The sequence below is a fragment of the Rhynchophorus ferrugineus genome, unplaced genomic scaffold, assembly GCF_030347505.1.
Source record: "Rhynchophorus ferrugineus isolate W39M unplaced genomic scaffold, kcgeb_rfMv2 rfM8, whole genome shotgun sequence".
Lineage (NCBI taxonomy): Eukaryota > Metazoa > Arthropoda > Insecta > Coleoptera > Curculionidae > Rhynchophorus > Rhynchophorus ferrugineus.
In genome coordinates this window covers 37424466-37449038 of record NW_027472587.1, presented here as the reverse complement: position 1 = coordinate 37449038, position 24573 = coordinate 37424466, and the positions used below count along the sequence as shown (strand labels likewise).

Sequence of the window (24573 nt, the reverse complement as noted above, 5' to 3'; positions counted from 1 at the left end):
TAGAAGATCACTTCAGTAAGTGATCTACTGTATAACTTATACAGTAGACATATAGGATATATGTTTACTGTATTTTATTACATCTAAATCTTATTCTAGATACTATTCTAACTTATTTTAAAGTATATCCTAACTTATTCTAAAAACTATTCTAGCTTACTCTAGATATTATTAAATCTCACTCTATGTGTATTTTAATCAGTTTGTATGGTAGTTTACGTTTGAGCCTACGCACTTCACTGTCATCGCGCACATTTAACTGTTTGGCGAGTGCATTGGGATGCACTAATATTCTTTCAGAGCACTTCGCACTAACACTCCGAATCACACTCGCTATAGGTTCTATGGGGATATCGCGCTGAATCTGATGTAAAACTCGCAACACTTTATTCTGGAACCTCTGGAGGATATCTATGCTAGATTTGCTAGTAGTACCCCACAGTTCAATACCGTAGGTCCAAATGAGCCTAAGTATAACCTTATTATCTAATGATAACTTAGATTTACGCCACTACATTTGGTTTAGTTTAAGCCCAAGCTGTTTGCGTTTTGTAACTATATGTTTTTCCATGTCAAACGTCGATCGATGTATTCCCAGATATTTAACATTATCTTCTTGCGGAAGTTCATGAAATATGGAGTACTAAATGAAGTTTTGCATATTTGTATATTAAATCAGAGAATATATGAATAAAACAATTCTGAAAATGATATTGGACTTTAGCATGTTTATTAAAACAACAACGAACACATTTAAGTAATATATTTTTTTTACAATTAGAAATGTATAGTAAAGGAATGTATTTACAATTATTGATTTTTCTCAACTTATCTCAATAAAGTAAATAATCAAATAATTGATAGAAGATTCAAATAATGAACTGTCGTATATCTTATTACATTAATCGTTGATATAAGTCGGAAAACTGTATTTTAAGATCTCCTTTTACCAACGAGGATTTATTGTTTAATGTGGGCTCCGAACCACGGTCCTCGACATTAAGCCTACCGACTGGCCAGTGACCAACTTAGAAATCATCCCAGAAGACATCCGGTCTTACCCAGCCTGATTACCGTCCTGACTGGGATCTTTTTCCTTGTCTGATTTTGTACACCTGCTTAGGACAGTCACAAATATTAAACAATCACAAACATACATTTACGACCATACCCCAGCAAGATTCGAACCCCACACTATCGCAACAGTAGGTGGACTGTCGCCTTTACCAGTGCGCCAGCCAAGCCGACCAGGTAAAAAGAATTAAAGCATAACAACAAATATTTATGATATGGAAGAAACACAATTTCAATATTGTTACATATTGATTCATCAAGGGACAGAAAGGTCATCATATATTTAATTCAAATCTTATTTGAAATTACAGAATATAGTGATTAAAACATTCGTTTCAGATTATTGAAATATTGTTAACAATGAAAAAGGAAGCGTAGAATGCCAAAGGAATATTAAATAAAATGAGGAACCAGTAGCGTAGTATAGTAAAGTATAAAAAGTACAAAAAATATCGATATTTCTAAGAAAAAATAAAAGTAGTAAAATATTAGTCAATATATATATATATATATATATATATATATATATATATATATATATATATATATATATATATATACATATATATATATATATATATATATATATATATATATATATATATATATATATATATATATATATATATATGTTTCTACATTTCTACATTTCTTAAGAAGTAGTAATATTATTTATTGGTTGGTTGATATATCGACATTTTTTCTGCATCTCTAGTATACACTTATTATTATACCTTACTTTCAATTAGAACAAAAGAATGCTACTAATACTCATATTGTCATTGAGAAATAACATACCTGATACAATTAAAAGCAAAATTTCATTAGCAATAGCTAGGAAAAAAACTTACTAGCAAACATATCAAAAAGGCACGTTCTATTTCAAATTTGCCTATTAGGAATGCTGTACAAAAGTATCTGTTAGAATTAAACTACTCCAATAGATATGACCAGGAATGTTATGGAGATACCACAAGATAACCACAGAAACTTTTCTTTATATGTTGAACTAGAGCTTATAACATATATGCTTGATATTAAATAAACACCAAACATAAGTTTCTGTGCTTTGAGTTACTAAATAATTCTATTTGATTTTCTTTGCCATCTTGTGTATTTATGTACTATATTACAATAATCATTAAACTTACAATTAAATTTATATAATGGCCACGTTTGCTGATGATACTGCGATTATTATAGCTGTCGGAGACAATAGTAAAGAAGTCTCGCAAAAATTACAACGGGCAAGTGATAATATAAATAATTGGACACGAGACTGAAAAATAAACATTAATGAAAGTAAATCTGTGCATCTACAGTTCACCTACAAACAAACCGTACAAACACCAATAAAATTAAATAATAATATCATTCCATATAGCAACCACGCTAAATATCTCGGAATGAATCTTGATGTAAAACTTCGCTGGAAGGAACCTATAAAGAAGAATAGAAAAAAGCTGGAATTGAAATATAGGAAAATGTACTAGCTAATTATCAGTACATAATAAATAGCTATTATATAAGCAAATACTGAAACCTATATGGATATATGGAGTTCAATTATGGAGATGTTTTGCAAAGAGTAACATAAATAAAATACAAATTTTTCAGAACAAAGTCCTGAGAGTTATTGGGGGTGCACCCAAATTCTATAAGACTGATTACCTACATCGAGATCTTCAGATATCCACAGTCAGTCAAGAAATCAAGAGAATCGCAAGGGAGCATGAGGGAAGACTCCATTCACATGAGAATTGTAGCAGAAATTTTTGTAGCTTTTGGATACCACCAAAACAGGACACAGACTCAAAAGAATCAAACCATCTGATCTTTTGTAGTGTTGTGTAGTGAGGTGCATTTAATACAAAATACAGCAGTGACATTATTTAAAGGTTCTGTTTCTCTGTACATATTTACACCTGCATTTTTATGATAACAGATCTTTTAAGTACTTATAAAAAGATACTTATAAAAAACCATACATACATGATGTATGATATTACATAAAGTTACACATACTTGGTTAAGTAGTTTAAGTTTAAAAATATGTGAAGTGACTAATTAGACAAATTACCTATTTCAGTCTGTGTTACTTTAGTTATTTATTCATAAAACGAATAAATAATATTTAAAAAATCTGCTCACAACACGACTATAAAGGATAAGTGTATATAACAATCACGTGGCTGTTCTACCACTCTATTCCCACTCTCACAACATTTAAAGGAATTTTCGTATCGTGTGGATTTAACGAAGACAATCATTATTATTATTTATTGTGATATGTTGCCACCCCCAATAAGGTACGACACTGTGAGGAACTAATGAATTTTATAAAATGGCTAGGAACTTTTGTCTTTATTTATTTTTAGTATTAATATGTACAGTAAACACTGACCTTGATAATTATAACTATGTTAAATTTAGGAAGTTAGATTTGAATTCTCAATATATACACGCTAACCGTTACATATACCGTTTATATATCAACAACCGATTTATACTATCCTAAGATGGTCTAGACAACACGTACCTTTTAATATCACAACAAGAAAAGTAAAAATAAGTCGGTCTAAAAATATATTGGTCCTATTTGGAGTTCTTAGAATGTATATATGTTCTTTAAACGAGTCTAATAAAAGGTCTAAAATATTCTTTATTATTTGTTATTGGACTTATTTTAATATCAGAATCTAAAATAAGTAAATCATTTTAAAGAATCAAATAATTATCTGCGGTCAAGGTCGCTTGATCAGGATTTTGTTCAAACCGTCATAAGATATCAGACCATCATCATCGATACTATAATAATTTTTAGTATACCATTTAGTCTCTTTCTTTACCAACGAGTTGTTAGCTGGACTGGATTAAATCTACGGACTGGAGAGTGACCAACTTAGAAATAATCCCAGAAGACATCCGGTCTTACCCAACCTGGTTACTGGCGTGACTGGAATGGTTATCCCTTGTCGGATTTTCCACTGTATGTTCCCTCTAAACGCAAACATGCCCAAGCAGCACTCGAACCCGCGGCTATCGCAGAAGAGTAGGAGGACCGCCCTGTCACTTTACAGTACGTCAAATAGATTATATATATATATATATATATATATATATATATATATATATATATATATATATATATTTATATATATTTCTATTTGATGCTCTGAAATTGTTGTAGTTCTGTAAATAATCCTATGATATAATTGTTATAATGTTTTGGTAATTTAACCTTATCAATACTTTGTTGCTTATTAAGTACTTATTCAAATTAGATGCAATTAAAGGCACTTTAAAAAAGGTCATATTACTAAAATTAATATTATATCAAATATATCTCTGAATTTATAGTGTAATATATTATTTTTAAATTATTGTCTTTACTCTACTGAGAGAAAAACATGATTAACTCGACGGTCACTAGTAAATATATATATCGTTTCAAAGTGAAGTCCTTGATATCCACAGTTCTGCAAAATGATGTTTCAGACAAATTTGTTTAAGGTTATTTTAAGTAGTCTACACGGAGTTTATAAATAAAAAGCTGACGACAAGGTCCCATGTTTAGCCTGTCTTATATCAACTCCCCACCGAGAAACTTGTTTATTTTCGTAGGAATTTACCCTAACAAATTCCCTTCGGTTTCCAGCCATTGAACCAAACGCACTTCTTAGTATAATACACAAAACAGAATGTTTTGTTGTATATATTAGTGTTGCATTTTATAATATATTTTCCACGTTATCATAATTATCAGGACCTATCATAAATATTCATTTGATTACAAATATACGGTATAATAAAATCTCAGGTCTCATAATACAGTATCGCACAGTGGTCCAAATTTGACTACGATTTATTAAATTAATCAAGTTGTTAACAACTATCGACGGAAATCACTTTTTTTACAAGTGACTGTTTCAGTCGACTGTTTGCAGTCGCTATTTTCGATCCGACTGATTTTGTTACCATTTACTATCGACTGTTTCAGTCGTATACTTTTAGTTACTATTTTTGGTTCTACTAGTTTCATTCGACTGATTTTTAACGTTCTGGCTCTGTCGTCCTAGCCGCGACCTTGACAAAAATGTGCCCAATTTATGCTTACATATATTTATATGTAATATATATAATTTTATGATTTTTTTGGTACTTTGCTTGTAAATAACAACATATTGTATATTAATATAGCAGCATTTTGGAACGATATTTTTCAAGATTGTTAATGTAATAGGGAAAAAGATTAAAATTGTGAGTGATAAGTAGTAAAATACTTTTGACTGTTTTTATAGAAATAATAGGTAATATATCGATTAGTTTCTCAATTTTTGTTAAAAAATATATCTGTTCAATAATAAATAAAGCCGGCTTGTTGGTTCAGTGGTAAAGGCGATATGACGGTCCTCCTACTGTTGCGATAGCCGCGGGTTCGAATCCTGCTGGGGCATGGTCGTAAATTTATGTTCTTTATGGGTGTGATTATCCTAGGCAAGAATGTAAAATCTGACAAGGAAATTGATCCCAGTCACTCCAGTAACCTTCTGGGATGATTTCCAAAGTTGGTCACTCGCCAGTCGCTAGGGCTTAATGCTGAGGACCGTGGTTCGGAGCCCACGTTAAACTTTAGGCCCAGTCCAGATAAAACCCATAGTTGGTAAAAGGAGACTTTAAAATATATTAAAAAAAAACAAATAAAGCATTTACTTTATTTAAAAAAGCTCCAGTAGTTATTGTTCAAACATTTCTAATTATGTCATGAATTAGTTTATTTTCTATGATTAGGTATATGTTTAATTTGTATTTAGTATTTAGGATTATTGTACGTCTTTAGTGTTTAAGTTTTGTTTATTTTGTTGTTGACTGAAAATTAATGAAAAGTAATTACTGTTTCAACTGTTTTCGGTCCCCATACTCAACGCTAGTAAAGAGAATAGTTTTAAAATATATATGTTAGGCTACTAAAACTTATTTTGACAATATTTTTAACATATGACCGTATATTAAAACTTATTAAAACATATGCAAACTTTATCCAGAATTAACAATCGCTAATCTTTTTTTAGTTGTATTTAATTAAATCTAATTTCCATTCAGTTTCAATAATCAACAACGTATTGTTAAGCTAGCAATACCACACCGCTGAACATTATAAGAAGAGCATCAACATTATTTTCAGAAATGTAACAAATTCGATTTATAAAATTATTGTTAACAACATAATTCATAATTTCTTTTATTTGCTCTCTGTTCCATCTGCAAATTATCTAATTAGTTTGTAATTGTATAGTCAGTTTCCGTTTCCTTTAAAATGTTAGGTGACATTTTCACTAAACCGATTAATATATATATTAGATGTTTAAATATTTCATATGGAAGATAGGATGGGGAGATCTATAGAAAAATCGTTCATATTTTATTAAATTTTATATTAAAAGCTGCTGTTGAGCAATAGGACGTTGTTTCGATAAAATACAATTCTTTTTCTCTAAGTAAATGAAACTGCAGAGGCAAAGTTGGCTGAAAAGTGTTTATTAAAATAATCTGAATCAAGTTACAGATAAACTTAACTTAAGATTATTAGTAATATACTAATTATAGATGTTGATAAAATAGATTGCATCAAATGTTGTAAAATTGTGGAATACAAGTTCTTAAGTTGCTCTTGGATAGGTAAGTATACAATCTGTATTTTTATGCTGTATTCTTCCTCATCGTAGAGATCCTCGTATCGATTTCTGGCTTTCTCGGCGACTTGTAGACTATAGTGACCAATGCGAACGTTACAGGTGGTCAACTGCAAGTTTTCTAGTGCTACAGACTCTGACCCTCCATTGTAAACTAGAATATTTTTGTTTATGCTTTGCTCTGTATATGATTCTTGGTTTCGGCGGCTTGCTGACCATGTTTGATGGAAATAATGGTATTTGATCATGAATATTCTACCATCATGGGATGGTTTTATACGAGATTTATTTACTTTGCCATTTTGATGACCGTGATGGCATATGTTTGGTGTATCAGGTGAACTAACAATTTCCAGCTTTATAAATAATATATTATAAAATAAAAATTAACTAACTCTGGATAATATGAAAGTTTTTCTTGTAAATCTTGTAAGACGTTTTAATGGGTCTTTCTGTAATTTATCTATCCTTGAAATCTTAATTATTAAATCCAAACCCATTGCTTACAAATTAAATCCAAATGTAATCGATAATTCAATTTTATCTATTTACTTAATTATATTTAACTTTTATTCAATGCTAATAGTATTAATTTTATCACGATTAATATCTCGAGCTGGAATAAATGTTCTCTAACAGGATTGAAGCTCATTTCCTAAGTTGTTGACGTTGGTCTTAGTAATCAGAATATCCTGTTTACTGCTGATCATGTTTATAAGAATACATTGAAGTCAACAGGAATGCGTTATCATTCTCATTCGAACGAGATACCTTCGAATTTTTTTTATTCTTTATATAAGTGGGCCCATAAATGTTGATAAGGATTACAGTATGATCTGGGGGGGGGGACACCCCAACAAAAACTTGAGTTATCTGTAATAAAAATATTTATATTTAATGTTATGTTATATGTTGTAATGGTTTGTATTTTAATTAACGATATCCATTCGAAGCCCATTAAACATTTTAATAAACTTATGGCCTTTTCTTTATGGCAGGTATATTTTAAAGTAGTGATTTCAATGGCAATGACGAAGAACTCAAATTATTTAAAATAAAATTGATTGCCATACTAATTGAACGAAAATCTAGATCAAACTCCCAAAGAACCTTCAGATTTTCAATTTAGCAGTTGATTAATAAACATGTTTCCGGACGTTTACAGGTGATGGGACAGTGACCGGCGACGAAAAATGGATTTGCTATGACAATCGGTTGGCCCTCCACATCGATTTTGAAGCGGAATATTCATGGTTCAACCAAAAACCAAACTATTCCATTATACCGACGTTAAAGGACCAAAAAGGACCAGCAGTGGGCAGTAAACGTTTCGAAACACAAGGGAACATACAAACCAACATCGTTCTCTTGACCGTGTTGGCTTAATGTACAAGCAACCAATCAGTTAATTATATTATAAACAATTAATCTATACTCACCTTAATCTTCTTCTTGATTTTCAGACGCATAACAGTGAAATACCAGGAGAGCGACTGTGAAGAACAAAATGAACGTCATTATGCTTATAAAATTAGTTCTATCATCGTACACATATTTACGTTAAAATGATGTGCGAGTCTGCCTAGCAATAAACAATTACTGTTTTTATACGTACTTATAACTAGGTATATATATATATATATATTTACTGATAAGTACATGCTTACTCATAAGTATATATGATAAACATTAGAGAACATGAAGTAAGTTCAGATAAGATTTTGATCACATCTTGATAACGACTATAACGTCCATAAATTTTATGTTCATTCACCGAGCCAAAGAATAAATTATCTTGATTTGACAAATTAATCTAAAATTTCCCTAGGAACTCAAATTAACATGTTTTAGAGGAAAAATAGAGGAAATAAAACAATATGCAAGAGAACAAATATAATGTATCAATATATAGACCTTACAATAACAAGACAAATGTATGGCTTCTATAAAAATAAATGCGATAAACTCTTTTCAACCTAACCCATGAGGTAGATTTCTAGGCCTACTTTTTATGCTATGTCTCCCTCAGGTCTAGCCTTCAAGTATTAATTATCTATACAATTGTACACAGCTCTCCCATCATATTTGAATCGAACACTGTTCAACGAACAACATTCGATTCCATTCCTGCCAAAATTATCATTTCTATTTTTTTATTGACCACAACTACACATGCTTCAACACTTGTAGCATCACTTATATGTCTTGTTTATCTTTAAGGGATAACCCACATTAACCATTTTTATTGTTTACTTTTTACGTGAGAAAATGGCTTATTTACGAAGCTATTTTAAGCAATACGGCATTAATCCTTATCGAATTAAGTACCTTAAATACAGTGTGCAATTAATATAGATCAATATGGTTCCTTACAGCATGTAAATTAAACAAATATTTTCGGAGATATTACAAATTTAAAATTTGCGTTTAAAAATGTGTAATGTAATAAAAATTGTATGAATTTAGATATTCCAAAGATAGCAGGAAATCTTCATAGTAAGTATAGGGGAAGAGGAATTGTTTTACTCCAAATTTAATGCGTGCAGGCCAAGGGCAGTAATGAATGAACCAAAAATACTGGATCGATTTTAATCATGTTTTCATTGAGTGACATAGGCATATATATTTTATGCCCGTGCAAAGTCGGAGCGGGCCGCTATGTTTTTATATACAACGTTCATATTTTTTCTGTAGTGTATTTAATTTAGTATCAGTATTGCACCCGTGCGAAGCCGGGGCGGGTCGCTAGTTAAATTATAAAAGGCGATAAAATATGGCCATGATCAAAATGTCAAGAACTATTTGGAAATACGTAACCTGGAAATGAAGATTTTATTAAGTGGTAGTTGGACCGTGACAGGTAAGAGGATGGGATTAATTTTATTATTTAATTTTAGCCATGTTTAAACTTAAGCTTCAAGCTCAATTTTTATTGTATCAGGGGATCTTATAACATTGTATGAATAATAAAATGAAATACTGTGTTTTTTTGTAATTTTATTATATATTTTTAATTTCTATTTAAAGAATACATATTGTTTTCTAAATTCAATATTATTAAATGTTTGGCAATACATTTTGTCCAAAATGATATAATATACAAGATATACAATAAAACAATTTACAAAACCTTAAGCTTTATATATTATACGTACTTCTTAGAAGTCAAACTAATAAACCATGGCGCCATCTATACAAACACTGAAGGTATAAAAAATCTATTCTGGACAAAGTGTACCCTAATTTGTAATTATTAATATATGGTATCGTACATTCTGCGAAAGGCTTAATTTTATTTATTACATCTAACAATCGCAGCACTGTTCCTTTTAAAAACTAAGTTTAGAATTGTTAATATTTATTTTTTTTTAATTATTCAAACATACTCTAAGATATATTGACAATTTTTTTTATAATTATTATATCAAGATAATATCTAAATGTAAATATCTTGTTTCTTATTTGTTTTTATATGGAATGTTAAATATAAATATGTAACTGCATGTCGTAACGATGTATTATAATATGCTAAAGGCTTTCTTAGGCAAACATCCAACGTTGCTACGTTGGAATCAGTACATTATACAATTTTGCAAGTACTTAAAACTAATAGTTCGCAGTCATTAAAATCTTAAAGTCGAGATTTCCTGTAAAAAAAATACAAAAATATATGTATATAGTAGGAAAATATGTCTGAAAGCGAAATACAAACTCTAGTAACGTAACAAGTAAAAGCTCAAAGGAATATAAGAACACTTATCAGGGATATGTTTCTAGATACAGTAAGATTTTAATGATTGCTTTAAATCTACCGAACTATGGTCTAATTTTTAAATATATTTTTGTAATAATTATCATTATTTTAGAGATTTAAAAATGGCATTATAACCTTAATTATAATTTTTCTGCTCTGAAAACTTATTTTTTTGTATATTTTTGCCATAGAAGCAAGATATTATCTAAATATTGTGTAATAAAAGGAGTTGTTAAAAACCCTAGGTTATAAGGTAAGTTCAGGTCATCATTTGTTATACATATAAATTCAACACTTGACTTGAACTTGTACAAAACAAAGCGCCCTGATAATATCTAAGCAACAGCTGAATAAATCAATGATTTGATTCAATAAATGTATCGATACTTGATACCTTGTCTTGTAAAAAACTCATCCGTATTCTGCTCATATCAAATGTTATATGTTATTAAAATATTTTGACTTGACTAGTTACACTATTATAATAAAAACTACTAAACTATATGTTAAATGTTATCTACAACGTTTTGTACAATTTTGTTATATATTTCTTCTTATTCTCGAAAATGTGCTGAATACTATTACTACAGAGGAAATATGATAAGAAAGTATTAGTAAAAGGGGGAGGAGTCACAATTCTTTGCACACATACAGACGTATATCAAATCTGATAATAAAATATAATTTACCATCGAGTCTTTTCAGTGGGTTTAAAAGTCTTGCTTTTCTTCTAGCCAAATATTTACATTTCTTACATGCAAAAAACTGTATCCTTAAATTAAATATGTATATATCCTAAATGCATATATGTATTAGAAGATACCTAACTGGTACTGTAGAAAAAAGACGTACTTCGCCATTATGTCGAGAGTAAATATGCAGGCTTTTACTTTTTGATGTTTATCCGTGAAAATAAAAATAAAAGTGAAGCGCGATTTCGAAGCTAAATAAGGCCAGATAACATTAAACAAAGCGCCTATGTTTTTTTAAAGATGTAAGTAGAAAAATCCTATTGTTATATACAACCGTAGACTTAAAAAATATTTGGTATTGTTTATAAAGAGATCTATTTTCAACTATAATTCCAATTATTCTTGTTATCTAGTTATAGATAACTCGAGGGAGGTTTAACAATTCATAATATTGTAAAATGTAGGTCATTCATCCATTAATTTTTGTAGATAAGTAGGTATTATTTTTTCCTGTTTGTTTTCATTATTATAACCAAAGATATAAAATAATAGTATATAAAACCTCCCTGTTCATACTTCGATAAATTTCTATGAGCAAATCCTAGTATATCAACAGAATTCTGCAAAAAAGGATTAAAGTGAGCAAAAAACTATATATTTCAAATGATTTAAGATGAACTTGTCGATATTTTTAAATATTGTACGTATCTAAGAATTGATGATCATTTGGTAATATTTTATTGCTCACTTACCTAAAAATATAATTCAAGATTCTACGAACGCCAGTGTGGGTTATACCATTTCATGAAAGTTGAAAAGTTTTTTCTATTAAATGTTACAGAAATATACGGAAAGTTAACAAATAAAAGGTAGCAAATGCCAAATCAAACAGCTAATATAAAAACACGAGTTATAATATTATTTACTTCATATCCACACAGTCTTCACACAGACTTTATAAACGAGCGCGTGAGTATGAAATGTTATACTACCTTATAAACAATTTCAAAAACTAATGCTTTGTGGTATGACAATTTTGGTTTTAACATTTCTTGCCTTGTAATTGTCAGAGACTTTTCACTTTTCAAATAAAAGAGTGTCAGCTTTTATGAAATGACATCTGACCTTCACGGAATCCCATACGTATGACATTAGCGAAAAAATTAAACACTAGACAATAAAAGCCCCATTGTTGAAATGCCTAACATCAAATAATTGACATTTGAGTGCTGCTTTTCATATACACCACTTTATCAAAGGATTTATGCTACATTATCAAGCGCAACGACAATATAACCTTAGTGGCTTTGAATGTTATAGTATTCTTTTAGAGTTCCTGTTGAATCGAAATTAGTTCTGACAGGTGGTTGAAATTATTTTTTCACGATCCTAATTTGTAGGAAATAGTAGCATAAAATTTGTACTGTAACATGCTAAAATCAAAAATATTACTTGCTAAAGTGGACTTTCATGGAGTATTTTTATTTTCAGTCTTATATACAGTACTAGACGCAAAGGAAAACAAATAATAAACAAAAATAAGACAGTTCGAATACAAGAAATTAAAAAAATAAACGAATTAACATCACTGTCTGTCACCGAAAAAAGGCTCTACAAACAATGTTCCACAGTAAAACTTTGGTAAAACTGGTTATAAAATATGTAGCCACACCTTCTAATAGATTTGATATTTGCTGTCCGTTATCAGTACTATTACGGTACTAATCGTCATGGTGCAGAGCGATCTAGTAAAAGAACATTGTTTTTCGACGATTTCTGCGTTCTATTAGAAGGCGCACATTAAATAACAAAGATAAATACAGTTGAAACAACATTTATAGCTAAAGAACATTATACAGTCTAATCACAATGTTGCTAAAATTATAACAATCTATCTTTTTTTACGTGGTATCCTTATCTAACACATCAATAAGAAGCACTTATTAATCTTTTGAGAGTACCATATCTGGGTTCGCCTAGTACTAACCCAATAGTCTAAATTTTCATGCAAAATGCTTGGGCATTCATTATAAATATACGAAATAAAACGACTATTCATGATAATCCGCTTGGGTCGGTTAGAAACAGAAAAGTTTTATTTTAATATTATTTGTTACGTATAGTGCTTTGATGTTAAATTGAGAGATAAAATGCCAAATCACTTTGCCCTCTAAATCTATTTCTATGCACCCTCTAATTTTGAAATTTTAATTTTTATTCTAATCCTATCCTTTACCTTTGAAAAGTCACTTTTAGATTTTTTGATACTTTTACAGTATTGTTTCGGAAGTGAATGCCTCGGAGTAATTTGTTTACTTCAACTTGTGTTATATAGACTAGCATATCTATGAATTTTAGCGCCTTTTTGAAAAATATCAATGGAAGACAAGACCTACAAAAGTATATATATATCTTTAATAACAGTTTCTTTTTAACAATGCATAACACAACTTGAAGTTTCGTTTTACCAGAAAAAAAAGTGTGGATTAAAAGTGGTATTGGCAAGACGACAATAATTATATCCATATAGTGTGATGTCATCAAAAAAAACCGGAACTATCTTCCCAATAACCACCGTATCGTAGAGGAAAACAGAAACAATACTGTAGCAGGAAAAAAAGAAATTCTTTGCGGGTTTCCGAGAGATACAGTGCTGACTAGAAACCTCGATCGTGTCGGTGCCGGTACGTTCCGTCGATTAGAATTTAGTAGAATCTCCAGTAGCGCCAGAACGGCCCCGAGCGTTGGATGGCCTGAGGCTAAGCGCGATAAATGAAGGAGGCAGTGTGAGGTGGCGTCGGGCTTGGTGACGAGGAGGGCGGGGAGGGGCTGCTGGACGAGCCACCGCTGGTCGGTAGCGCACTGTGACCTTGTCGATGGGCCTGATTGCGCCTGCCCCCGGGTCCCTCCTCGCTGTTTTCTCAGAGGTACACCTTCTTGACGCTGCGGGTCGTTGCAAAGCCGTCTCCGCGTCGGAAATTGTCGCCCTGCAACAACTGAAGGATAGTGAGGCATCAATGACTGACGTACGTTCATCTTCACAATGACTAACTTTTCGTCGCGAATTGTATAGCGTACGTTTAAATGCGCCTCCGCCTTTTTGGGCAACTAGATAATTTAAATCAATTATACAGGGTGGGCCGTAATTATTCTATAAAACTTCTGCTACTTGCAATATTACAATCGAATAATAAGAAAAATTTACGTCCAAAGTAGCGTTGGTAAATATCAATTGAAAATGACAGTTTCAGTCGCCATTTTCCAGACCACGCGGAAGCATAGAGTATTATATAGATATTTAACATAAATAGTAATAGACGACTTTTTACTATCGACTGTTTCGGTCGTGTATTTTAAGTTACATACATTTATTAAATTAATCAAGTTGTTGACAACTATCGACTGAAATCACTTTTTTTACAAGTGACTGTTTCAGTCGACTGTTTGCAGTTGCTATTTTCGATCCGACTGATTTTGTTACCATTTACTATCGACTGTTTCAGTCGTATACTTTTAGTTACTATTTTTGGATCTACTAGTTTCATTCGACTGATTTTTAATGTTCTGGCTCAATCGTCCTAGCCGCGACCTTAACAAGAATGTACCCAATTATGCTTACATAGATTTATATGTAATACATACAGTTTTATGATTTTTTTGGTAGTTTGCTTGTAAATAACAATATATTGTATATTAATATAGCAGCATTTTGGAACGATATTTTTCAAGATTGTTAATGTAATAGTTACCCTATTAAAATTGTGAATGATAAATAGTAAAATACTTAGAATGTTTTTATAGCAATAATATATAATATTTCGATTACTTTCTCGATTTTTGTTAAAAAATATTTCCGTTCAATAATAAATAATGCATTTACTTTATTTAAAAGGCTCTAGTAGTTCTTGTGCGATCATTTTTAATTATGTCATGAATTAGTTTTTTTTCTATGATTAGGTGTATGTTTAATTTTTATTTCGTATTTATGGTTATTGTACATTTTTAGTTTTTTAGGTTTTCTTTAAGTTTTATTGTATTGTCTATATTTATTATAGTATATTATTTGAAAATAGCAATTAACATATTAAAATACGATAAAATATTATTGGGGTATTATTCCATTTCATAGAAAAATTCCATTCCTTGTTACAGATCCACAGAACATTCAAACATAAAAGTAATTCTACTTCGTTTAAAATAAAATTATAAATTGCATGTTAATAGTATTCAGTAATTATTTTTTCCTTTTTTTAAAGTTAGTACGTGAAAGAATACGTACATCTCCGTCTTACTTATACTACCGTTGGAAAATATAAGCACATATAAAATTAACTGCTCCAAGCAATTATCTTCGTCCTTTCCTCTCTCACAATTTATACAGCAAAGGGTTCGTACATCTTCGTCTGACATCACGGATTGAACAAAACAGTCGAACCGTTCATTTCACTGAAAATAGTAATTACAATCGCTAGTTTTTTGACTACCGACTGTCTCGACTGTTTTGCGACTATCGACTGTTTTCAGTCGATAGTCCCCAACGCTAAAATAGGCGAAACCGAGGAAATATTTTGCATGTTCCTACCAATGCAGGCAGTGATACCTATTTTTAGATTTGTTAATTTGAATTTAGATTTGTTGTGTATTCAGTGTATGTGAGGAAATAAAAAAAACAGGATGTCATTTTCTTTGAAACAAAAAAAAACAATCCAAGTTAGCTAGATTGCCTTAATCTGTGTGTCTCCCAAAATGTTTCGAAACTATTTTCGACAAAAAACACTGGTCGATTACTAATCAACTTATAAGCGGCCCACTCTGTATATTTTAAATAACAATGTTTAGAACCGTTAAATTGTAGCTGTAATGAATGTTTGTTTTATTTCATAAAGAATATGACCACACAAACGGTTATCCATTAATTTATATCTAACAAATTGTTGATTGATTTCAAGCATGCATATAAATTTACATTCTCATTAACTTCTTATGTTGTGAAGATGATTTGATCGAAAAACTGAATCTAGCGCACATGCCAATAATTCAACAGGACTACGCAATCGGCCAAGTGAATTCGTTATAGTGAAAAGTAATTTCGAAAATAACATAAACTTCTACAACTTATTGAGAAAGTATCGAAACCTACACAATAACATTAGGAAACAGTACTAAATTCAGTAATAAGAGCGAAGAAGACGGTACTAAGACAAAGAGTGAAGCAAATAATTCTTAAAGGAAGGAATATTTGTTTGAATTAAATTACCTTGATTTATGGGTATCTATAGCCCCATTGCTGTTAAAAATACAGAAAAACGATGGTAAAACATTGTGCAATAAGATAATTGTAGTATTCTTGTTAAAATTTTGGGATTGCGACTTGTGGATATACATATATTTAGCTATATTTTACTTCAATTATATGGAACGTTAAACTGTCAGAAAATTTTCGCCCTTTATTTCCAAATTGAGAGTATTTCCATGTCCTCAATATCACTTAAACTCAAGTATATTAATTACTAAGATGTGGAATAAGTTCTTGTTATCTTTTTCTTGTGATAAAAATTAGGCATCCGTATGAAGCATTTTACATCTTTAGGGTTTATACGAGTTTTAATTTATTTTTGAGATGGTAAGTTAGAAAACAAAGAGTACTTATTTCACTTTTTGAAACGATTGTGATTTTTCTAGTACTCAAAATTTTTCTGACAGATTATGTCCATTTTCAAACATATATCCTTGTTGTTTACCTGATGTGATCTTAAGGTTCCAAAATTGTCGCGACCTCTGTAATTGTCTCTGCCATTGTAGCCACCATCTGTCTGGAATTGGAACAGCGTTTCTGCATTATTTTGATGAGGTCCCTTGCGTAGAGTGCTCTTAGGTGAATAGTTTTTCGGAGGTGGTTGTGGGACCAGCACCGGTTCTGCGTAGGTGACCTCTTCTTGAGGTAGCAATTTCGGTTCGGCAGTTATACGGCTAAAAAACAATTCGAAATCAATTAATCAATATGTCAGGTTCACTAAGGAAGAAAACACGCCTATTTTAGTCCGAACAAGACAAATAAAATTAATAAAACGAAAGAAAAAAGAATCAACAAATGCAGAACTAGAGGAGAAACAAAGACAAAACAATTTAAAAGACCAGCGAATAATAGTAGAAGAAGAAGAAGGGAATCTCTTTCCCACGTAAAGAGATTTTATGTTATGTTATTAAGGGATTGAACAAACCGAACAGTGACAGATAAAATAAATAAATAAGACAAGAAAATTGATACAAGAACCAGAGGGAGAATAATAAAAAGAAAAAAACTTGATAATATTTGGAGTAGCGGAATATTAAATGGAATCATAAAATTACTATGGAACAAAATCATGAAAATTGTAAAATCGCAAAAGGAATGGAACATATTAATTGTTTTAACATTGCCTATATACTTCAGTACGAGGATCACTATTTATATTTCGGGAATAGGAAAAAAACTAATAGTTAAGCTGCGAATATATTTTTATTGTTTTTCAAAGTACTTGCCACGATGATCGATACACTTTTTTTTCAAAGCATTTATTCCATTCCGAATGAGGTATCTTCAAAACATTATTTTTGAACGCTTCAATAGCTTCTTCGGGCGATGAAAATCGTTGACCAAGCAGTTTATTCTTCACGGATGGGTACAAAACGAAGTTATTGGGTGCCAAATCAGGGCTGTATGGCGGATGACCCTTCCAATTCGATGTTTTGATTGCTCAAATAGTTTTATGATTGCTTGTTTGAGCCGATGTGTGAGAGCTCGCATTTTTGATGATGAAGAACAATCCGGCGTCTCTTGTTTGTTTTCCTTATTTCACCGAAGACTTCTGGCAAACAAATGGTTGTGTACCAATCAGAATTTACTGTTCTGCGATCCTCTAGAGGTACAGTTGCAATATGACCAGCTTTTCCGAAGAAACAGGCCACCATTTTCTTTGAAGTGTTTCGTGCGCGAACAACTTTTGTTGGATTTGGTTCATCTTGGAACACCCATACAGTCGATTGCTGCTTACTTTTGGGCTCATACGAATATATCCATCATTCATCACCCGTCACGATTTTATAAACGTCTTTCGAAGCACCGCGATTGAATTTCTTAAGCATTTCTTTACACCAATCGACACGAGCCTTTTTTTGAGCGATTGTCAAATTGTGTGGGATCCAAGTGTACATGTAAAATCGCATATATGCTGGTGGAACTAATGTTTAGGGATGCCTCAATCTCACAATAGATGACATGACGATCTAGGTTAATCATTTCGCACACAGCATCGATGTTTTCTGCCACAACAGCCAATTTTGGACGACCTTCACGAAACTCGTCGGACAGCGAACTACGACCACGATTGAATTCATTAAACCAGCGGTACACGGTGGTTTTTGAAGGAGCTTCATCGCCTAAAGTCAAATTACGTTGATTGATGCATTCTTGTTGCGAATCCACGTCGAAAATCGTAAAAAATCATCGCACGAAAATGTTCACGATTCAGTTCCATTTTCTTTTGAACTTTCAACTAAATATAAAATAAACAAATAGCGCTCGTGCGACAAAATGTTCTGAGTACGTATATCGTCAAAAATGTCAAAGTTTACGCACAGTGTTGCCAATTCCCGAAATATAAATAGTGACCCTCGTATTTATATATATCAGTATATACATTAGTACCTGTTCATATTTTGTCGTTGTTCAAAATACTCGTATTCGGTGTCTGGATATGGTAAATTGTCATCTTCGTCTTTATGACATTTCCTGCCGCAAAGATAACCGGCGATGAAACCGACCACCAAAGCTGACACAGCTCCTGCTACAACGGCCATTATCAGAGTTTCCACAGAGTATTGGTTAGGAAGGGCATCTGTGGCAGTAACTGACGGTCCTGCAACATTAATTTTCGTTACCACATAATTGTTTAGGAAACTACAATGACGAGAGGAAAAGATCTACTAAAATACTTACCTGTATTTTCGTAGGGTTTGTCCGGAATGATGTTTATAATTTGACCGTCAGGTTGTTCTTTGTTGGGCATATGGTCACTGAATTTGGGTTGGTTGGAACTCAGACCACCAACTGAACTTGCGTCTTTGCTTTTCGGTGGTGGACAAGCAACATGCTCTCCGGTCGCCACGCTTTGGAAGAAGTAGCTTTCCTCACCCCATCGGCCAACACCTTTAGATCGACACTTGCCTTGTACTTTGTCCCAAGCACAGTAAGGATCTTGAAGTGCCACACATTCACTAAAACAAATATTTATTCGATTTTATACGATTACTGTTCTACCGAAATGTCAGTATGACTTCATTTTTGCAATTTTGTTTTGAGCTTGAAATTTTGTTTAATATATAAATATTTCCACGGTTTCATGGCTTTGAAAATAAGCAATTCCTTAGAATACAATGGCAATGGAAACATTCCTAACTTTGTCAGTACAGTGTGAGTCAGGATTTGAATAGGAATGTTCAGAAAAACTACAGTAGTTAGTATGCTTCATGTAGTTCTACAATCCTGATTCGCCACAGGGTTTAGGTTAACTCCGTCAGCGATTGACGTTCCAGGAACTTCATTTCCTGGTGACGAGCCAACAATGGACGAATTGTTCACTACAGGGCCTTGTGGCTTGATTCATTCTCAATGAAGAAAATATCAAACTATTGAAAATTGACGGATGACCCCTTGCCTACCGGCCAGTATTGTAAGAAGGAAGTGGCATCTATCGCTGAAATAATAAGGCGAATCGGACAAGCTGCACTAGCTCTTGCTTCTTTAAGGTAGTGAGTGCAGAGGGAGGAAATATTACAAATAAGATAAAATCCGCCTCTTTCGAACGTTATTGTTGAACAAATTTTTTTTGAAAACATGTTTAAAATAAATCATAAATAGCGTTGAGAATTATCGACTGTTTCAGTCGCTATTTTCGGTCCGACTGAATTGGTTACTATTTACTATCGATTGTTTCAGTTGTGTACTTTTAGTTACTATTTTTGGTTCTACTAGTTTCATTCGACTGATTTTTAACGTTCTGGCTTTGTCGTCCTAGCCGCGATCTTGACAAAAATGTATATATGTAATATATATAATTTTATGATTTTTTTGGTAGTTTTCTTGTAAATAACAATATGTTGTATATAGTAGTTATTGTGCGATTATTTTTAATTATGTCATGAATTAGTTTAATTTCTATAATTAGGTATATCTTTAATTTTTATTCAGTATTTATGGCTATTACAGTACATAGTACATCTTTAGTTTTTAAATTTTTATATAAGTTCTATTGTATTGTCTGTATTTATTATACTATATTATTTAAAAATAGCAATTAATATATTAAAATACGATAAAACATTTGTGGGATATTATTCCATTCCATAGAATTCCATTCCTTTTTACAGGTCCACAGAACATTCAAATATAAAAGTAATTCTACTTCCTTTAAAATGAAATTATTAATTGCATGTTAATAGAATTCAGTAATTATTTTTTCCTTTTCTTTTTTAAAGTTAGTACGTGAAGGAATATGTATATCTCCGTCTCGCTTATGCTACCGTTGGAAAATATAAGCACATATAAAATTACCTGCTCCAAGTAATTATCTTCGTCCTTTCCTCTCTCACAATTTATATAGGAAAATGTTCGTACATCTTCGTCTGACATCACAAATTGAATAAAAGAGTCGAACCGTGCATTTGACTGAAAATAGTAATTAGTATTTTCAGTCGCTAGATTTTTGACTATCGACTGTTTTGCGATTATCGATTATTTCGACTGTTTTCAGTCAATAGTTCCCAACGCTAATCATAACTAACAAAATAAATTTTCAGGTTTGTTTATTTTTGTTAGACCATTTTATAATTAGCAATAATCTAGTATGATATAATCGCTTGTCTTGGTGTAAACAATGTCAAGAATAGGCTAGATTATTATTTTTGAAAAACCATTATATGACAATTAAATTTATAAAAGACCATTTATGTACATATTTATTTACACGGAATAAATATTATTTTTACAACAAAAATAGATTTTAAAGAAAAATTGACAACTCCAAATTTGCGCTTGACGTAGTTGTTTTGGTCACTGGACGGTTTCTATCGATATCGGTCTTATTTATAAATTGTTACTAATTATAATTAAAATAAATATATTTTTAATAATCTCTCTAAAGTATACTATTATTAAAAATCAATATTTTTGTGGTTTTTTATTACGGTCATTCTAGAGTTCTATTAATAAATGTAATGTGACCCACCTGCAGCTGGATATTTTGTTACTGTCGCATCTGTGCAACCTCAGAGATTGCACTTCCGAATCGGACACAACGATTAATCTTCCTTCATCTTTCCCACCGCCCTTCATTATTTTTATTCCTCGAACTGGCACGTGGACGGGGAACACTTGGATTTCCTCGACGACCACAGGTCTGACGCCGTGTCTTGTCTCTGCGGATAATCCGTTCACCGCTTTGATTATTTTACCATTATCTGGAAAATAGTTTGATTTAGTATCATTACGTTGAATGTATAGCCTATTCATGGTCTTTTTGAACATACGTTATCAAGATGTTTAATGTATTGTCTGCCGTAATTTATAAATTCGTTTTAGAATCACACAATGGTTTCCTCCTCATTTTATTTTAGTTAAAAGAGACACAATGCTGCCTGATAACTTCGAATGTGTAACCGAATTAGCCTGTCAAAGTCGTCCGGTTGTCCAACGTATCCAAAATTGTTCAAAACAATAGTGATAAGAGGTTATAAACCGGCAAACGTTACTTTAATGCTTTGCTTGTTTTGATAAATTTCAAATTGCTGCTCATTATTACTCTGATCGAACATTCCAAAGCTAGACAGAACAGATTGCGTCTCAAATCAGTTGCAGTGACAGGAACGAGATAATAGAGGCCCGCCTCTTACCAGTAAAATTCGTTAGAGAAGTAAACATTTTTAGTCTTAAATATTAATTTGCTGCCTTATTTATTGAAAATATTTTTAGCGTATTGCAACTTCACTGAATATTAGTATCGATACGGTCACAGAAATATCTCAAAAAATGAGAAATATGATCTTGAATTCACCGAAAAAAAAACCGTCCTCATACGAAGCGGGTGGCAAATCAAGTTCAGCTTAATGTTAGCTATATTAGAGATTAAATATATGAAATGTATAAAAACAGTCACTAATTTTTCCATAGAAACAAAATTTAATACAATTATTTAAAAAAAAAACATTTAGTCTGAAAAGTATCGAGGAGGTCAAAGGGATATTCCGGATATTGTTTTTAACAGAATACAAAATTTAAAAGCATATAATAAAATGAAGGAAGACGTATTATTTCAATTTATGTATTTAGATGAGACAAGGATATTTCAGATGGCAAGATGATAATGAAAATAGTTTTATGACAACAAAAGTTGATGGAAAAAGGTAAACGTTGGAATAACAATTGATTAGGTTTTATTAGTCATAACATTTATTAATAATTCATTGCAGATATATGTATAATCTTCATGCTGGAAACAGGAATGGTTAATAACACCTTCAGTTTGGATGACCTTGACAGTGAAGAAAAAAATTAACAAATGATGGTATTGTTAACAAATTCTAGATAGAAATAAACGGCTTAGTTATTTACTTGTATGAAAATTATCTGAATATGATTCAATACTGCCAATTACTAAGATAGGGTGATGAGAGTGCAAACAAGTGAGTATGATAACTGCAGGAAATGTTATTGTAGAGTGTAAAAGATTTATGTGCACAAATATGTGTGTAATTGTTCAGAATATATATGAGTATTTAGTAAAAATGTGCCAGAAGAGAAAGAATAGTAACTGTTTAGCAGATGTGGCAAATGCACTAAGAAGAATGCAGCAGTTAAATTTAGTTTTATCAAGAACAAACAAATGACAAAAACAGAACAAACGAAGGAGAAATAGAGTGATATCAAAATGTCTTTACAAGGAAACACTGTACCAAAGGACACAAGAACTAAGCGTAAAAGGTAAATGTGCTCTCTAATGAAAGTAAAATATATTACTTGGATATACAATTGTTAACTAGGTGGATTAGGCCTTCGGCGGATACAACTGCAAACGCGCCTAGAACTTTAGCTCAGAGGGGGTGGAAAAGAGTTCAATGTAAATATAACCAAACACAACCCTAACCTACAAACTATTACAATTGTGTACTTAATTGTAGTTTTAAGTTCTTTGATAATATATACATTAGATTTACTATAATGTTAAAATAAATTATATTTGATAACAGTATTTTAATTCAATATTTTATTTAGAATAGAATTTTCTTGCCTGTCAAAGTCAAACTGAACTAAAACTCAAAGTTGATACGGCAACATTGCGACGTTATGACGTCAGAAATTTAGATGACGTATGTACAAAATAACTTTGGATAGACTATAAATTGTATTTCTTACCTGTTCCTATGAAAAGGACGTCGTAACTCTTACCACCAGGTACTTTCACCTGAGGATCGACGGCTATTTGTGTAAACCGATAACTGTAACAGACAATTTATGTTTAGTAGTTGTTAAAACCTCATTAATGAGTAGTGAAGGAAACAAATAATTGTAGTAACATTTAAATGTCTTACACAAGTTTACAAATTACAAAACATTTCTGAACGTTATTTCATTTCGTTATTTCACGAGTTTGCGCGTAATGGCAGTACTACGCTCTTATAACGGCTATCAGCTGTCGATGTTGCATTAAACACTATTTGGAACCTGTTTTTGTGTTGTGATTGCGCTTCGGAATGTGTGAAAATGCAGAGAAGCTGTAGCGAAGTCGATTCAAAGTAGTTTTGTGACGTTCGTGGATGTTATATGTTGGGTAAACGTAAACAAATCATGACAAATGCACTCAAAGATGCGTATTTGCATAACTATGGTTGTGCTGTTGTATATACTGACAAGCGATGGGTACCATAGCCTCTAAGTGGTCATTTGATGAAAATGTATATCGTTCATTTTTTGGGCTAACGTTGGGGAGAGAAGAGAATAGTCACGTAGATTATTAATGCTATTCTTCGATGACTATGGACCGTATAAAGGCAAAAAAGCACAGTATAAATATCTTGACGTATGAGCAGTGTTGAAGCCGGTTCTACGTACAGACACTGATCCATTGCCAATTTGTCTAGGTACAACTGCAAAAAATGCCTTAAGAACAACAGTGCAAACATGAAAAGAAGGAATATTTGTCGGACCTGATATTCGAAAACAAATAGGTGACGCAAAATGTTGTTCAAAACTTTCTCAGTAACTGCAAAGCACCGGAATACATAACACGTAATAGACTATTTGTTGCAACATTACCACAAGATCGGA

The 24573-nt window shown here is 31.7% G+C and overlaps 1 protein-coding gene and 3 long non-coding RNA genes across 6 annotated transcripts in view; all 4 read right to left on the bottom strand.

Moving 5' to 3' along the window:
- Window positions 1–2267: 2267 nt before the first annotated feature.
- LOC143201186 (uncharacterized) lies at window positions 2268–3564 on the bottom strand. The gene is made up of 3 exons (XR_013006902.1): window positions 3479–3564; window positions 2406–2514; window positions 2268–2353 (listed from the first exon to the last, which is right to left on the bottom strand). It is a non-coding gene; the product is annotated as an uncharacterized LOC143201186 (long non-coding RNA).
- A 3761-nt stretch (window positions 3565–7325) lies between these two features.
- Window positions 7326–8344, bottom strand: LOC143201183 (uncharacterized). Its single transcript, XR_013006899.1, has 2 exons — window positions 8207–8344; window positions 7326–7640 (listed from the first exon to the last, which is right to left on the bottom strand). It is a non-coding gene; the product is annotated as an uncharacterized LOC143201183 (long non-coding RNA).
- A 1407-nt stretch (window positions 8345–9751) lies between these two features.
- Window positions 9752–12103, bottom strand: LOC143201184 (uncharacterized). The gene is made up of 2 exons (XR_013006900.1): window positions 11966–12103; window positions 9752–11833 (listed from the first exon to the last, which is right to left on the bottom strand). It is a non-coding gene; the product is annotated as an uncharacterized LOC143201184 (long non-coding RNA).
- Window positions 12104–13991: 1888 nt separating this feature from the next.
- The window catches only part of Sema1a (Semaphorin 1a), a 713484-nt gene continuing 702902 nt past the window's right edge, over window positions 13992–24573 (bottom strand). For 2 of the 3 annotated variants that reach the window (XM_076412071.1, XM_076412073.1), the window contains 6 exons: window positions 23662–23744; window positions 21479–21710; window positions 19192–19469; window positions 18901–19111; window positions 16955–17183; window positions 13992–14209 (listed from right to left, as the gene is read on the bottom strand). In XM_076412071.1, coding sequence (XP_076268186.1) covers window positions 14135–14209; window positions 16955–17183; window positions 18901–19111; window positions 19192–19469; window positions 21479–21710; window positions 23662–23744 — 1108 coding nt within the window. In that variant the 3' untranslated portion in view covers window positions 13992–14134. The remainder of the gene's footprint in view (window positions 14210–16954; window positions 17184–18900; window positions 19112–19191; window positions 19470–21478; window positions 21711–23661; window positions 23745–24573) is intronic. The other variant, XM_076412072.1, reaches the window with a different exon arrangement.